Consider the following 16,575-nt stretch of genomic DNA (forward strand, 5'->3'; position numbering starts at 1 on the left):
AAGAACCAAGAAACACTATTTTGGTCCTTACAATTCTAGTCTCAAAGGATTGGATATTTGAGTAAGAACACAAATACACACAGAGAAGATGTCAATTATGATAGCAGATTTTTTTCCACATTTTAAATCCCCAAATTTATCTTTCCTTCTACTCTGGCAGTCAGTTAGTGTATACTTGGAGAATGCCTACAGTATTATGGGTAAACCAGATTTCAGCTCTGGTGGCATGGGTTTAGCAGAGCGGAGCCCCTGGCAAAATTGTGAAATAGTCCAAGTGTGACTTTGTCACATGAAAGCATTTCTTATCAGAGTCCCAACTTTACTCAGTCCTAGCTCTACTCTACTCCCTACCCCCAGGGATGTGACCCATTCTTGTTCCTCCAGGGTGATCTTCAAGGACTCAAGCTACATAGTGCAGTGATTAGTAGTGTGTGATTCCTGTCCAAGAACCAACACACCCCACTCAGAGAAGCAGCTATACCGAGTTAGAAAAGACAACATACTTGTTTAGTGTTTTACTTAAAGTCCTTGTTAAGTGGAAGGAACTGCTCACCTTGATATACCCAATGAATAAATCTTTATTAAGGACCATTCTCTGTATGGAGATAAATGAGATACAAGCTCAGATCCTAGTGAAAGAGACAGTCATATTAATCAATGATTACATCATCACAAGAATTCCTCATTTCTCTCAGTTATGTAATCATTCTACTCTCAGGAGGTCAAGGTAGAAAGGTTATGTTGGTAAGCCCCAATGCATCCACTTCAACATCCTTCCCATCTCAGAACAGGTACAAGGGATAGGTAGGAAGAAGAGATAATAAGAAGGAAGAGGTACTATGTCTTGGCATTAGAGTCAGAAAAACCTGGCTGTGAATTCCAGCTGTACCACTTTCAATAAGAGGGGCATTAAGCAATTTCTTTAGCTTCTATAAGCCCATTTTATCGTGAGTAAAATGTGTATAAGACCTATTCCTTAGGAATTAAATGAAAAAACCAACAAGCTCAGTGAGACATAAAAGACACTCGATATAGTTGCTCCTTTCCTTTTCCCTTTATATTAATGAGAAAGGCTAAAATAGAGAGGCCATAAAAAAGACTTGACATACCAGCACCCAAAGGCTCCTAAGCCTTGGCCTAAAGACAACTGTGCAAAGGTAATGCTACCCTTAAAACTGTTTCAATAATGCTTTAAATCCAGTAGGAACTATTATGGATTGTCCATCACTATACTTTTCCACATTTGATAACCATGCTTTCCATCACACGTTGAAGTTGTCCATCAAATATTTATTTTTTAATTTACCCTCCACTTTTTAATTTCTTCTTGTAGAGGCAGGAATCATTACTTTGGTTTTATGTTTTGAAATACTTAAAAAAAAAAAAATCAACTCCTGGCATCAACTTTGAAGAGTTTCTGCCTTCTTTAAAACTCGTGTCTCTCAGCTTCCCTAACATTGCTCTCCTGGCTATTTCTCACCAGTCTAGCAGTTCCTTCTTCATTTCCTTTGCTAGCGTCTCCTCAATCTCTAACAGACCTTTAGGCATTCTCTAGGCCCAATCCCAGACCCTATTTCTGTTCTCTTATCTACTCACTCTCCTAAGTAATTTCACCCATGACTTTGACTCTCTCTATATATATATACACACACATACTACATATATACACACACATACTTTTCATATACATACACATTTTCATATACATATATACATTTCACATACATATAAAATATATTCTGCCCCCTCTCCCTCAAAATGATTCTTGGATTAAGATGTCTTATAGGCTACTCAAACAGAATTCTTTCCTTCCCCCTGAAATCTATTCCTTCTCCAGTGTTTCCCATTTCCGGCAAGAGTAACCATCTATTCAGTGGTTCAAGTCCAAAACCTGGGAATCAGCTTCTCTTTCATTCTTACATCCAGTCCACCTACATCCAATTCACTCTGCCACCAAAGCTTATTATCTGAAACCCAAAGCATAGTAATGTAACTGCTTCCATTCTTGCCCCTGCCAATCCATTCTCCAACCAGCAGCCAGAGATGTTAAAACAAAACAGATCATGTTGCTCCCTCACACAAAATCATTCAATAACTTTCCACTACATTTATAATAAAATCTTATACTGGCCTTCTTATAGTTCTTTGGACAAATCACTCTCTCAGCTCACCACGTTCACATATGGTGTTCCTCTGACCTAGAATGTTGTTCTGCCCTATCATCAACTTATCCTTCAGCTCTCAGCTTCACTGTCACACTTCTTGAAAAAGGCCTCCCAATACACCAATTAATTAAGTTCCTATTATATCCTCACTAGCATCCTACACTTTTCTTTCATAGCACTGGAAAAAAATGTTACTTGTGGGCCGGCCCCGTGGCTTAGCAGTTAGGTGAACGCACTCCGCTGCTGGTGGCCCTGGTTCGTATCCCGGGCGCGCACCGACGCACTGCTTCTCCGGCCATGCTTGAGGCCGCGTCCCACATACAGCAACTAGAAGGATGTTCAGCTATGACATACAACTATCTACTGGACCTTTGGGGGAAAAAAATAAATAAATAAAATTTTAAAAAAAAGTTACTTGTGCAAACATTTGGTTAATGTATGTCTATATAGAGTCAGTATCTGTTTTGCTAATCACTGCATCATCCCACAGTGCCACAGCCATGCAGCCAACACCTAAGATACTCCCCTCCCCAATAAATGTGAGTCCTGGCCCTAGAATGGCTGCATATTACAGCAAGATGCACCAAGGATACTTAACTATTCCCTTTCAGTGGGACTTTCAGGCAAAATACTTTAAAAAGTCACAGTGCTTGGCAATGAAAGAAATTCAAGTAGAAGGAAGACAAAATAGTCCTTTCCCTAACAAGTTTTTTGGAGTGCTAGTCTTTTACTTCTTTAGTTCTTCCATAGTTCCTAGCACAGAGTTAGAGCCATGGTAGATACTTAAGCACTTAGTGACCAAAGCAGACTACATGACAATCAACCAAGTGCTAGAATTAAATGTTACAGAACTCTAAATATTATGATTCACATGAGGCTAGAAGCATTAGAAAAAGTTTTAAGGAGGCAGAAGTCAATCTACACAGGGTGAGGAACAACTTTTGGGGATCTGGCCAACCTATGCTATCACTCCTCTCCTGCCCTCCTTGAACAGTGGTATGTCTCTATAGTCAGATTTATACTCTTCAATATGACATTTTTCTTTAATCCATTTGCTAAATTCTAAACAAAATTATCTTCAATCTGACGTTCTATGCTTATTTAACCTAATATAACCTATTAGCTATAAAGGACCAAGTGGTAGAAGGTAAAAAACTACAAAGAATTCATTATGCTACCTGTTGCATAAATGAAGCGGAACATAACATTCTATATAGTACATCCATCTAATAACGTGAGAATTAAGAGATTCTAAAATTGAAGAGTTTACATACTTTCTGAAGGGCCAATATTAAGATCGAAATAATAACTGCACTAGCCATTATTTTCCACGCACTGAACATGGGCATTTATGTGCATTTTTTTCCAATATAACCCTGAAAGCTAAGAAAGCTGAGGCTGAGCGGTTAGGCGACTTCTTCAACTACTATACAGCTAACAAGACAAGTGTTCTTTTTTAGACACTAAACTGACCAAAACTGCAAAACAAAAAATCCCTGAAGTTTTGGAGAACTTCAAGTGCTTTGTTGAGAGAATTTAATTTAAAATAACAAAAACTTTCCTAGGAAGCACATAAGTTCAAGGTATATAATATCCTTCAACTAAAAAAAGCCTTTCTAAAACATATGGGTAAATATAGACTGCTCTACTACTAAATTAATCAGCTTTGGTGAAGTAAATCTGAAATGTACTTGCATGATATTTTCAATAATAAAAATGCTCTAAGAAAAAGAAAATTACCAGCTACACATCTACTTGACAAAGATTTTGAGTTTTGAAAGGAAAAAAATAATAGATTTGAGAGAAACTACAGGAGTAGGAATAAAAGAAATGTTTTAAAAATTGTTTTTCTTCTGATATGGCAAAATATCACAATGGAATAACAGCAGTAGTATTATCCAAAGCTAAATGATGTCAGGCTTTTAAACATTCAATAAGCTATAAAGCGTTGGGACCTCTGTAATTATTTCAAACTGTATGAATGTTACATTATCAAACCATGGGACAAGTACAGTCTTGTATGAAATGACTGTATGAGATCAAATAATCACATCCAAAAGAAATTACATACTTTCTGTATTTAAACTGTGCACACTATGATCAGTCTAATCTACATGGTTACCAACTCTTCACATTCACAAAATGCCATCAATGCAGTCATTATCCACTTGTAAAGGCTGACTTCAAGTAATCCCAAGTCATAAAAATGTTAAACATTAATCGAATCTCAACAGCATCAATGTTAACCCAAAATAACGATTTTGTACCCTGAAGAAATAAAAGTCATATATGGCCATAAAAAATAGAATTACAGAAATCAACAGAGTTTATAGGGATGGTTTTCTGTTCACATAGTATAACTACTTTGCAAGACCCCAGAAGGTCTTTCTGTACATCCTCCACAGAAAAAACCAATTGTCCTGTTTCTCTCTCTTTTTTTAGACTCTGCCCCTCCCTCGCCAATTTTTTTATATAGTCCTCTCCCAAAAGGTTTACATTACAGAAAATGATTTATGCCATTATCAGGAACAGCATGTCCCAAGACGTAAGATTTCTATGATCCTTTGCATATTAAGATTGCAGGAATTGAGCTTTAATAATTCATAGACCACAAACACACCCTCTTAAGATTTTCCCTTCAAACACTAACGTTCCCACTCTTGGGACCCCTAATGGGTACACATAAGCCATACAATACAACCTTTAAAAAGGACACAGATGGTAGGTGTTCTCCACTCTCTCCCAAGAGACATCCTCACCTAACCCTCCTGCAAATTCCTTCCTCCGGGCCCACAAGTAAAACTGTCATTCAGAGAGGTGCTAACTGTTAAGCGTAGGTGAGAAAGTAAGTGTACACGAGAGAGATAACTGGATGGGGAAGGTGGTTAAATGCAGCCTCTTTCGTATCACGTAACTAACCTAACCCGCTGCAAACTTTTAAGAGATTAAGTTATATTCCTCTGCAAGTCCACCTTTGACAGCTGAATCCAACGATGCTAGAGTCGTGCACGTCCATTCCCGCCACCTCACCCGTGGAGCGCCACATCCCGCGGTCAGCACAGACCAGTCGCTGGGGAAGGAAGGAGGGCTGGCGAGAGGGCTACAGGGAGAAGGCCGGGAGAGCTCACCTTTTCCAGCTCATCGTGGAGCTCCGCCAGGCTGGGCCGGAGCAGCTTCTCGCCCAGCTGCGCTGCTGTGTGCCGGTAGTGGTCGATCCTGGGCACGGCGTCCATGGTGTTGTGGCCGAAGGTGCGCAGGTAGTAGGTGTTGGTGTGAGTGTCATAGTAGTAGTGCTGGTGGTGCCCACTGCCGCCGCCGCCCGAGTGCAGGCTGCTGCCCTCGCTCAGCACCGTGTCCCCGCCGTTCTGGAAGCTCACGTTGGGCCCGTCGCCTCCAACCCCCGCCGCATCCGACAAGCTCTCGTCCGCCGACGAGGAGGCAGCCGGGTCCACGAAGTTCACGTGGAAGCGGCTCTTGGCTTCCTCACTGCCCTTGGCTGGCCCGCTTTCACTGCTAGCTTTCCCGTCTGCGGGAGTCTCCTTGGCCCCCGCCCCAGCACCAGCCGCCGCCGCCGCAGCAGCAGCACGCCCGGCGTTCTCGGAAACCAAGTCCACCTGGAAGCGGCTCTGGCTCGGGGTGGGCCCCAGGGGTCTGCCCAGCCCGTCCCCGGCCGCCGCGGCGCCCTCACCGCGGACCCCGCCGCCGCCCCGGCTCGCGGCCGCAGCATCCTCAGGCACCGAGGGCACGGCCGTGCCGGGCAGGTCCACCCCGGCGGCAGCCAGCGCGGCGGCTGGCGGCGCCTCCCCGACCCCGGCCGGCCTCGGGGCGCCGGAGGAGGGCGCCGTGGGCCCTGGCTCCATCGCCGCCCGAACCCCCGGCGGACCCGGAGAGTCTGGCGGACGTCGCGGGCTGCAAGCCCTCCGCGCCCCTGGCCGGCAGTGGCCGCGGCCGCAACGCCAGGTGAAGGAGTCGCCCTCCCCGCCACCCGCTCGCCGCCGCTAGCCCGGGCCGGCACGAAAGCAGCCGGCAGCCGAGTCAGCGCGCGAGTGCAGCGGGCGCGGGGCGGGCCCCGCTGTTTAAAGCCTCGGCGGGGCCGCGGCGGTGGTGGCTCGGGATGCAGCACGCGGGAGGCGGGGCCGGCGGCTCCTCCGCCCCTCAGCCCGCCCACCCGAGGTCCCGCAGTGGCGCGCGGCCGCGCTCCCTCAGCGCCCCGGCCCTCCCAGGCTCCTGCGCGACCCCACGCGAGAGCGACGCGCGCGAGGGTGGCGTCCGGCCAGCCCGCGCCGGGCCTCCGGCAGGCGGGCAGCGCGAGCAGCGAGCAGGCGCGGCCGCGCGCCGCCTCAGCGCCGTCGCCGGGAAGATCTCCGCGCCGCTACCTCCTCTTCCGTCGCCCTCCTCCCACCCCTGCACCTCCTTCCCCCTCCCCGCTCTGCAGCGAAAAGGAGCTGGCCCCCCCGGCCGCCTCCCTCTCTCCCCGCCCCTGGGGCCGCGCGTCAGTGGGCGGCAGCCGAGGCCACGGCAGACCAGGCTGCGGACGGCGCCCGGGCCCTGCTACGGCGCACGCCGATTGCTGATGCTGCTGCGGCAGCCGCCTCCACCCCGGCGGCTCCAGGGGCTCTCGCCTGCTCGCTTTTTTTTTTTTCCTCCCCAAGTTCTGAATTCGCAATACTTGGGCTGAGCCGGCGAGATCTCGCGAGATGCTGCAGGGCGACTGGGCCGCTTCTCCTCAGGCGCGTGGTACCCGAGGCGTTGCCGGAGTCGCCGACCGCCCCTGGCTCGTGCGGGTGATGCCCAAGGCTTTCCCCTCGGGCCGCAGATGCTTCCGGAGTTGCGGGCGACGTGTGCCCACCCCCGCGAGGTCTGCTCGGAGCTCAAACCCGCCCCGACTCCCCGCACACACTCTAGGCCTGAGCCTAGGGGGAGGCAGGATTTCCTCTGTGCTGTCTTTGAGGCGGTAAACTCACCCGCCTGGCAGGGTTAGATTTGCATAACCAGAGACTAATTCCAGTCGTGATGCAGTGGGTGTGTCCACACTTGCGATGACACCTTTATTTTAAAAGCTATTATGTTTGAAGGTGAGAAGGAGGCTTAGTTGTGATACCTTACTGTTTCAAGGCGATTTTTAACTTGAGGCATTTCCAGAAATGATGGGAAGCTCAGCTAAGAATGAATGCACTGAGAGCAGTAATAACACTGGAGCACTAATCGGGAATTTCGTCATGATTTTGGTTGTGAAGAATTCCTCTGTTTTAATTAAAACAGAAAGACACTCCTCTCTTCTGCAGGCCTATGTTCTCTTCTGTAAAATGAAGGGGAGTTTAATTTTGCAGCTTTCTTAGCAGCAGAATCCATTTTTAAGCTAAATTCTACCCACAGCCCTACATAAAAACACATAACAACGAGGAAGCCCTTCTTCCATCACATCATTTGTCTTTTATTTATGTACTTATATTTATGTATTTTAAAATTTTATTTGTGAGGGTAAACATCTTTGCTGAATCCTCGAAAAATGATCAAAGAGCCTCCGAGTTTGCAGAACTGTTTGGAAATACTATGAAGAAAGCTGCAACCAGCCAGTTTTCAAAAAAATTGTCATGATGTTGTTTGACTTTCACAACTTTTCATCACAGTTTATTATCTGTATTGTAGAGATGGAGAGAGGAAGGAACAGCTCTTGGATCATGTAGCCACAGTTTTTAAAGCCCCTTTTGAGCTTTAGTAGTATTAGAGGAAACCAGAAGAGGCCGGAAAATCAGGTGGTGCTTTAAGCAGTGGTTTCTACTAGGGGATTGCCGCCTTAGTAGCTGATCTATGTGGTACCAAAGCTAATTCAGTGGCTGTTGGAATTCAATATTCGCTGAACTGAACAAATATTAAGCACCTACTATAAGGTGCTGTGTGTTCTGGGGACATAGCAAGTTAGCAAACCAGACAATCCTTTCTCTCATGGAGCTCATAGGCTAGAGAGAGAGAGAGGCAATAAATAAGATAGATAAAATATATAGTATGCTAGTAGTGAGTGCTAAGGAAAGGGGTATAGGATATGTGTGTGAGATGAAAGTGGTAAAATTTTTCATAGGATGGCCCCAAAGAGAAGGTGACATTTGAGTGAGAAAGTGAGTGATGCAAATATTTGAGAAAAGAACGTTGCAAGCAGAGGAAAAGCCAAGGCCCAAAAGTGAGCATGACTGACATGTTCATGGAATTGTACTTAGGCCATTGTGGCTGAAGCTGCTTAAGGGATGGGGAGAATCAAAGGTGATTAGGTCAGAGAGTTTAGGGGTTGGGGGCATGGTAGAGTAGAATGTGTAGGACCTCTTTGGCTATTGGGAGAACTTTGGCTGTTGCTCTGAGGGGGGTGATATATTAGTCAGCTTGGGCTGCCATAACAAAATACCATAGACTGAGTGGCTTTAAGAATAGAAATTTATGTTCTTACAGTTCTAGAGGCTGGAAAGTCTAAGATCAGAGTGCCATCATGGTCAGATTCTGGTAAGGGCTCTCTTCCTGGCTTTCAGTCAGCCTCCTCACTGTGTCCTCACATGGTGGAGAGAGAACTCTGATGTCTTTTCTTCTTGTCAGGGCACCAGTTCTATCGGATGAGAGTACCACCCTTATGACCTCTTATAATCTTAATCACTTCTTTAAAAGCACTATCTCCAATACAGTCACATGGGTTAGGGCTTCAACATATGGATTTTGGGGGGACACAATTCAGCCTCTAGCAGATAGCAAGTTATTGGAGGGTCTGAGTAGAGGAATGACATGATTTGACATATATTTAAAGAATCAATCTAGCTACCTTGTAAACATACAAGTGGGTAAGTGGTGGGGACAGAAAGAAGCAAGGAAATGTTTTAAGAGGTATTGCAACAATCCAGGAAGTGATGATGTGGCTTCGACCATGATGGGTAGTGGTGGAAATGGGAAAGTGGTTGAATTCTGGGGAGGCAATAGAATTTGCTGATGGATGTGGAGTGGGAAAGAAAATCCAAGGGTTTTGGCCTGAGCAGCTGGAAGAATGGTGTTGATATTTTCTGAGATTGAGGAGATGCTGAATAGAGCAGGCTTGGGTGGGAGGAATATGAGGAGCTCAGTCTGAGCTGTCTATTGGAGCAAACAAATAAATGTATAGTAATAATAAATAGTAGTCACTCATATAAATTTCTGATTGCAAACTGAGAAGCTCTAGGACAGAGAGGAATGTGGTACAATGAGAATGCAAAATCGAGGGACCAGGCTTAGGAAGGAAGTGACTTTTCAACTGAGGTCTGAAGGATGATTAGAATTAAACTATAACTTGCAAGGGGGGTTCTAAAACGGGAAATATTGTGGACAAAAGCCCTCATGGAGTGAACATGGCCTAGCTAAGGAGTTCCAAGCCACTTTGGTTAAAGCATAGAGATTAAGGGGCAAGAGTGGTAAGAAATGAGTCTGTCTATTCTAAAAGCCCTGTAAAACCATTAATGGGTTTCCAGGGAAATAGAGGGGCACATGATCAAATTTACATTTATTAAGAGTCTCTCTTGTTAGTTATATTGTGGACAGAAGATTGGAAAGGAACAAGCATGGGAGGACAGGATACAATTTCAGTAATCTAGGCATGAGATGATAGTAGTAATAGTAGCTAACATTTATGGGGAATTTATGTCGTGGATATTGTGCTAAACTCTACATTCATAATCTTAATTCTTACAACAACACTATGAAGAAAATCATAGTATTACCCCCATTTTAAAGATGTAAAACATGGTTAAAGTAACTTGTCTGAGGTCACTCAGCCAAAACCAAAGGTCACTCAGCTAAAACCAAGATTGGAATCCAGGGAGATTTCTCCACTAATCAAGCTATAGGAGTTTCAATTATGGGGGATGCAGGGGAGTTGAGGAAGGGGAAGAATTTGAGAGGTACTTAAGAGGTAACTCAAAGGACCTGGAAATGTCTTAAAAGAATGATGGAGAATAAGGGATAACTTGAGTTTTCTAACTTCTTCACCTGGGGTTAGATGATGGTGACGTTAGTGAGAAAAAGAACATTCTAAAACTAGGTTTGGAGACGAATATGAGAAATTTGGTCTTGGCCATATTAGGCTTGAGACATCTGAATGAATTCAAGAAAGTATTTGGCTACATGGGTCTTGTGCTCAAAGGAGAAGTTTGTACGAGAGAGTACAAATGTGGGGGTCCTCTGCGAACAGATGATAACTGACACCATGGACGTGAATAAGATCACTCAGGGAGATGGGATAGAGCAGCACTGTACAATAGAACTTTCTGTGATGATGGAAATGTTCTATATCGTGCTGTCCAATATGGTATCCATGAGTCACTTCCAGCTATGGAGCACATGAAGTGCCTACTGCAACCAAGGAACTGAATTTTTTATTTTATTAAGTTAAGTTTATTAAATAGTCACATGGACTAATGGCTATAATATTGAACAGCATAGGTTCAATAAACAGCACAGAGTTCAAAAGAAGGCCTAGGGTCCAGCCTTGTGTAATCTAAACATTTAATGACTAGGTTAAAGGAGGAGTGGCTGAGAGGTGAAAAGAAAACCAGATGAATGCATTTTGAAGTAGGATCAGTTGTGTTAAATTGGGCCAAGAGGTGGAGAAAGATGAGGGGTGAATATATATTGAATTTAGTAACGTACGTTAGCCAACATAATGGGAGGGGAGCAAGAGTTCCAGGAGATATATATCAAAATGTGCATGTGAAACTTGTAGAAACGCTGTCAGGAGAGGTCTTCTTCACTATCAGCAAACATTTCATTATCAGATTTACTGCATGTCATTTAGAAACTAACCTTGAGGAGAACAGACCCGTCAGTGCCATGATGGAGGACTCCCGTCATTTTGCTCATTTTCCCTTTTTGCCAAAAAGTCAGCCTTTGACAATGTATGTATCAATGTACTTAGTACCATGTATTGAATGTGCTTAGAATTTTAGGACTAGAAGGAACTTAAATTGTTATTCCAACCTTCTCATTTCACAAATGCTAAAATGTCCTAAAAGGAGACACAAATTATGTAAGACCTACAACTTTCCATATCTGCAGCGTTAGAACATGTGAGGTACAAAACCATGTAGCACATTTAAAATCAACTCCTTTTTTGTTGTTTTACAGTGAGTTTTAGTTAGATATGCTGTGCTCACATTCTACCTGGTCATAGTTTTCCTTTTTTTTTTACTAGGCGGCATTCAGCATACAGATTAGGTCAATGGTATTTCCCTTGAGAAATAAAGTGATTATCCTATCACGGAAAAAAAAGCCCAACTTACCCTAAGGAAACTTGTTTATGCTGTAAATGTAATAATTTTGTTTTCCTACCTAAGTCCCAATCGCATTCTTCTTTAATTAAAAATATTACAAAGATTTTAAAGTCAGTCATAGAATTAAACATTAATCGAAATCTGACTGTGCTTTTTCTCTAAATAATGTTTAAATTCATATTTGTAAATTTTGTCTTTCAAAAAAGACAACCAAGGTTTTATTGAATTTAAGTCTTTTATGTTTTGCTATTCCAAGCAGTAAATTCATGACAAATGCCTTTAAAATAAACATAATCTCTGTCTTTTCTCATTCCCCACTTCCACCTACTCATGTATTTGTCGTAAAGCTAGTTAAGGAAATCTCTTCCACTCAAATTTTGTATTGGAAAAGTTATTTTCAATATGCATTGATTTACTTTTATACTTCTAACTCTGTAGGCTGTGAACATTTGCAAACTTGAAAGCTCAAAATTATCAAATATTAATATAAAATATAAATACTTTTACAAAATAGCTTAGTGGTTACAATCATGGTCTCCATAGCCAGACTGCCTGGATTTGAATATCAGCTTCACTAGTTACTAGTCATGTGTCCTTGCTGTGACCTAGTGTGACCTCTTGTGCCTCGGTGTCCTCATCTGTAAAATAGAGATAATAATGTTAGCTACCTCATAGAGTTATGAGGATTACATGAATTACTCTCTGTAAGGTGCTTAGAAGAGTGCCTGATACATGGTAAGCCCTAATGTATATAAACATTAAATAAATGTTTAAAATTTTTAATATTCAAAAAAAGAAATAGTGGGCCGGCCCCGTGGCTTAGTGGTTAAGTGCGCGCGCGCTCTGCTGCTGGCAGCCCGGGTTCGGATCCCGGGCGTGCACGCGCGCACCGCTTGTCCGGCCATGCTGAGGCCGCGTCCCACATACAGCAACTAGAAGGATGTGCAGCTATGACATACAACTATCTACTGGGGCTTTGGGGGAAAAAATAAATAAATAAACATTTAAAAAAAAAAAAAAAAGAAATAGTGCTAAGGCAAACCTTTTAAATTGTATCTTTTTTTGTGAGTGTGTCCTCTTTAGTTTTTAAATTTTGCTTTCTGTTTTGTTTTTAAGAGGCATTTAATGATTTTTTTGAGTAGCATGTAAGCTTTTCTTTGTTACAGATTTTGAATTTTTATTTTTTATTTATTTTTAGTTTTTTGTTTTTTTTTATTTGAGAAAGATCAGTCCTGAGCTAACATCCATGCCAATCCTCCTCTTTTTGCTGAGGAAGACGGGCCATGAGCTAACATCTATTGCTAATCCTCCTCCTTTTTTTTTTCCCTTCTTCTCCCCAAAGCCCCAGTAGATAGTTGTATGTTGTAGTTGCACATCCTTCTAGTTGCTGTATGTGGGACGCTGCCTCAGCATGGCTGGAGAAGCAGTGCGTCGGTGCGCGCCCAGGATCCGAACCCGGGCCGCCAGTAGCGGAGCTCGTGCACTTAACCGCTAAGCCATGGGGCTGGCCCCCAGATTTTGAATTTTTAAAGTAATTGTTAGTATCATTATATTGCTGCCACTTATTTGGAAGATGGAATAACAGCCTATACTGGGGATTTCTTTCTGAGCTTGAATCCATTTTTTCCTCTTTAAAACTAATGGTTTGTTACTAAAACCATCACATACTAAATGTATGTTACATACTAAAGTATGCTACAGGAATGTTTTGTCTGCATTCACTATATTGCACTATACTTTCCAAAATATAGAGATTTAAAACACATACACCAACACAAAACACACACACACACCCCTTAATAATTAGTTTAATTGCCTCCCCCTTTATGGAGTCAATAGTTGTAATGTATCCCATAACTAAATTCCATACCTATATTTTCTTCACTGTTAATGAAAAATATCTAATTTTTTATTCTCTATTACATTCCTTAGTGATTAATTCATTTTTTCTTATGGCTTTCAAAAGCCATAAGTGTAATTGAGATATATTTTTGTGATTGTTTAAGATGCCTGAAATTCAAAAAACCATAAACATGGAAGGGAACTTAGAGGATTATGTAGTAAGCCCCTACTTTGAAGAATAATTATTCTACCTTTGACACTTAGAAAAAAAAAAAGACAACTTCTTTTTCTTTAGTAACACGTTCTAATGGTTACAAGTCCTTACAGCCATAGTATTAGACATGTAAAAAACACTCAAATACTTATTTAAGAACAGGACATTCTTCCTAATGGCTAAACTAAATTATTCTTCTGACAATTAAAATTTTTTGCTTTTTGTCCTGTTCTTCAGAGGTTATGGTAATCCATAAAATGTAAGTTTATGTTTGGTTTTATTCTCTGAACAGCTTCCTCTTGCATGTCATTATAGACCCCAATTTCTAAGTACATAATTATTTTTATTACTTTCCTCTATAATTTAATCTTTAATTTAAAGATTTAATCTTTAATCCAAGTAATTTAATCTTCCTTTAAATGTGGGCCAAAACTATTAGGTTCAATCTTCCAGTTGAAAAAAGAAAACTAGGGGTTGGCCTGGTGGTGCAAGCGGTTAAGTGCGCATGCTCCGCTGCAGCAGCCCGGGGTTCACAGGTTTGGATCCCGGGCATGCCCCGACGCACTGCTTGTCAAGCCATGCTTTGGCGGCATCCCATATAAAGTAGAGGAAGATGGGCATGGATGTTAGCCCAGGGCCAGTCTTCCTCAGCAAGCAAAAAAAAAAGGACGATTGGCAGATGTTAGGTCAGGGCCGATCTTCCTCACAAAAAAAAAAAACTGATGACTATAAAGGTAAAGACAAATTTTACAGTTCAAGTAATTGTTTTTACTTAAAACTAGGCCACCACATCTGACTTTGGATATGGCCCTGAGTATCAACTCTTCTGATTAATCAAAAAATGTTTTTGGTTTTTTAAGAAATTTGAACTAAAAGTCCACCTCTATTTCAACCAATTTCTATAGACATAAAATTCAACAATATAAATAAAAAATTTCATATTTATAAGAGATCAATTAATTAAATAGTTATAATACTTTTTAATTATAAAAGTAATACATGTTTAATACAGAAATCACAGGAAAAACCAAAGGGAAATAGTACTTAAAATGCTGTCACCCTAAAATATCATTTACCTTTGTTTTGTGATATTACAAAATGATTTATTGTATGTCTTGTTTTGTGATTTTTAAAACTTACCAATAACATGAACATCTTTCTGTATATATAAATATCTTGCAACTGCATGATTTCTAATGGCTTCATAATATTGCATTATTTGGATTTATCATAATTTACTGAATCTATCACCTATTTTATATGTTTAGTTTATTTCCTTCCTTTGTAAATATAGCAAGCAATGCTGCACTGAATATCTTTATGCATATATCTGTCTTCATAATTGATTATTTCCTTAGGATAAATTCCTAGAAGTGAAATTGCAGGGAACTGCATATTTTTAAAACTTTTGGAATATATTGCAAGATTGATTTTCAGAAAGATTATATCAATGTATTCTTCTGTCAGCCTTCTATTTGGTTACCTGTCTTCTACTACCCTTACAAATTCTGAGAAAGATCCTTCTTCTTAATCTTTGTCAATCTGATTAGCAAAAGATGGTATAATTTTCAGATCATCAACTTCTGGTAAGTGTGAACTTTTTAAAGTTTATTAATCATTTATATATCATTATTTCTGAATTGCCTGTTTGTATCTATAGTAGACATTTGCTATATTTTGGAAGTCTGGCCTCCATTCTGCCTTGTTTTCGTAATAGCATGGAAATGTTTTTTTGGTGGGGTATGGGAATGACCTCTCTGTGCGGTTTTGGAAGGACATAATATTAGAGGACCTTGCCTGCCCCAGCCTAATTGTGAGCACATGACCAAATGTGCCAATCTGGTTCTCCTCGAGTTTTGGATTTTGAGTGGTGTGATGCAAAGTCAGAAGGTAAATCCAGTTGCTAGGATTATTAGCTGCTCATACCTCACTGCCTCCCTCACTAGAGAACTGCATTGCCTGGGGCAGCCCAAGGCAGGACTGGCAGAAGGGACAATATAAAGGCCTTAGCCTCTTTCTGGGACAACTCTGAAGAGCACCTTGTAGGACTGACTGCATCTTCACTGTGGGTCTGCTTCTCCTTCTGCCCAATCCTGCCTTCCTCATTTCCTTAGAGGTGGATCTCGTGAGCCAACCTTCTCTACGCCATCCTCCACCTCAGTCTGTTTTGCAGGAACTGTCCATTTATTCCAGTGGCAGCACTCAACGAAGACTGTATAGTAGTTCCTGCTACCAACACCCTCTGGAACTACTTCTCTTGTCCTTTCTGCATCCCGTTCTTCTTCCTTTTAGCTTTCCCGTGTTCTTCCATAATACACTCTAAGTTAACCAGAGTTAGTTCCTGTGGCTTGCAGCCAAGAATCAGTATTAATACAATGCTCTTTGCCATTTTCCTGATGTCTTTTACTTACCAACTGTAAGAGCTTTTTATATATCACAGACATAAACCTTGAACTAAATTGGTTCTCTTCAGTTTGTAGTTGCATCGTAATTTTGTTCATCATAGTGTTGACGTTCAATTATTTTTAAAATGTGTTGCCATCAGGTATCTCAGTCTTTTTCTTTGTGCTTTTTACCTTTGACATAATGCTTAGAGAGGCCTTTACTGTTACAAGATCATGTACATAAAATTAATATGTAAATATATTTCAGTTTAAGGTTTTCTTTTTAATCTCCTAATTCTTATGACATTTATTTTTGCTTTGGTATGATGCAATGATTTAACAATTTTCTACAAATAATCTGAGTACGTATTTAGGCTTTTATGTTAAAATCTACTGTAACAGTATTCTCAAATTTCAATGCTTAAATAAGATATACCTTTATATTGTACTCAGACGACAGTCCAGAAATGCTATGTCTCCAGCTGGCCAGGCAGCTCTGCCACTCTCATCAGGAGGCCCTCATCTCTGGGTCAGAGGCAGTTGCTTCATTTCTTGATATTTTCCAGTCAGTGGGAAGGAGGAACTAGAGAGTAGAAAACAAGCAGCTTCCTTGACACCCCGCACACACACAGACGCACACATACACACGTGCTTGCATGTTTTGGGCCAAAATTTAGGCACTTGACTATGCATAG

General features: G+C 41.8%; 1 protein-coding gene across 1 annotated transcript in view; it reads right to left on the bottom strand.

Annotated features, from left to right (window-relative positions):
• SLC12A2 (solute carrier family 12 member 2) overlaps positions 1–6,151 on the bottom strand; it is a 107,961-nt gene extending 101,810 nt beyond the window's left edge. The window contains exon 1 of the mRNA XM_087429855.1: positions 5,294–6,151. Coding sequence (XP_087285981.1) covers positions 5,294–6,025 — 732 coding nt within the window. The 5' untranslated portion in view covers positions 6,026–6,151. The remainder of the gene's footprint in view (positions 1–5,293) is intronic.
• Between the last annotated feature and the right edge of the window lie 10,424 nt (positions 6,152–16,575).

This window comes from Ceratotherium simum, chromosome 4 (genome assembly GCF_057802395.1).
Source record: "Ceratotherium simum simum isolate JZ-2026a chromosome 4, ASM5780239v1, whole genome shotgun sequence".
NCBI lineage: Eukaryota > Metazoa > Chordata > Mammalia > Perissodactyla > Rhinocerotidae > Ceratotherium > Ceratotherium simum.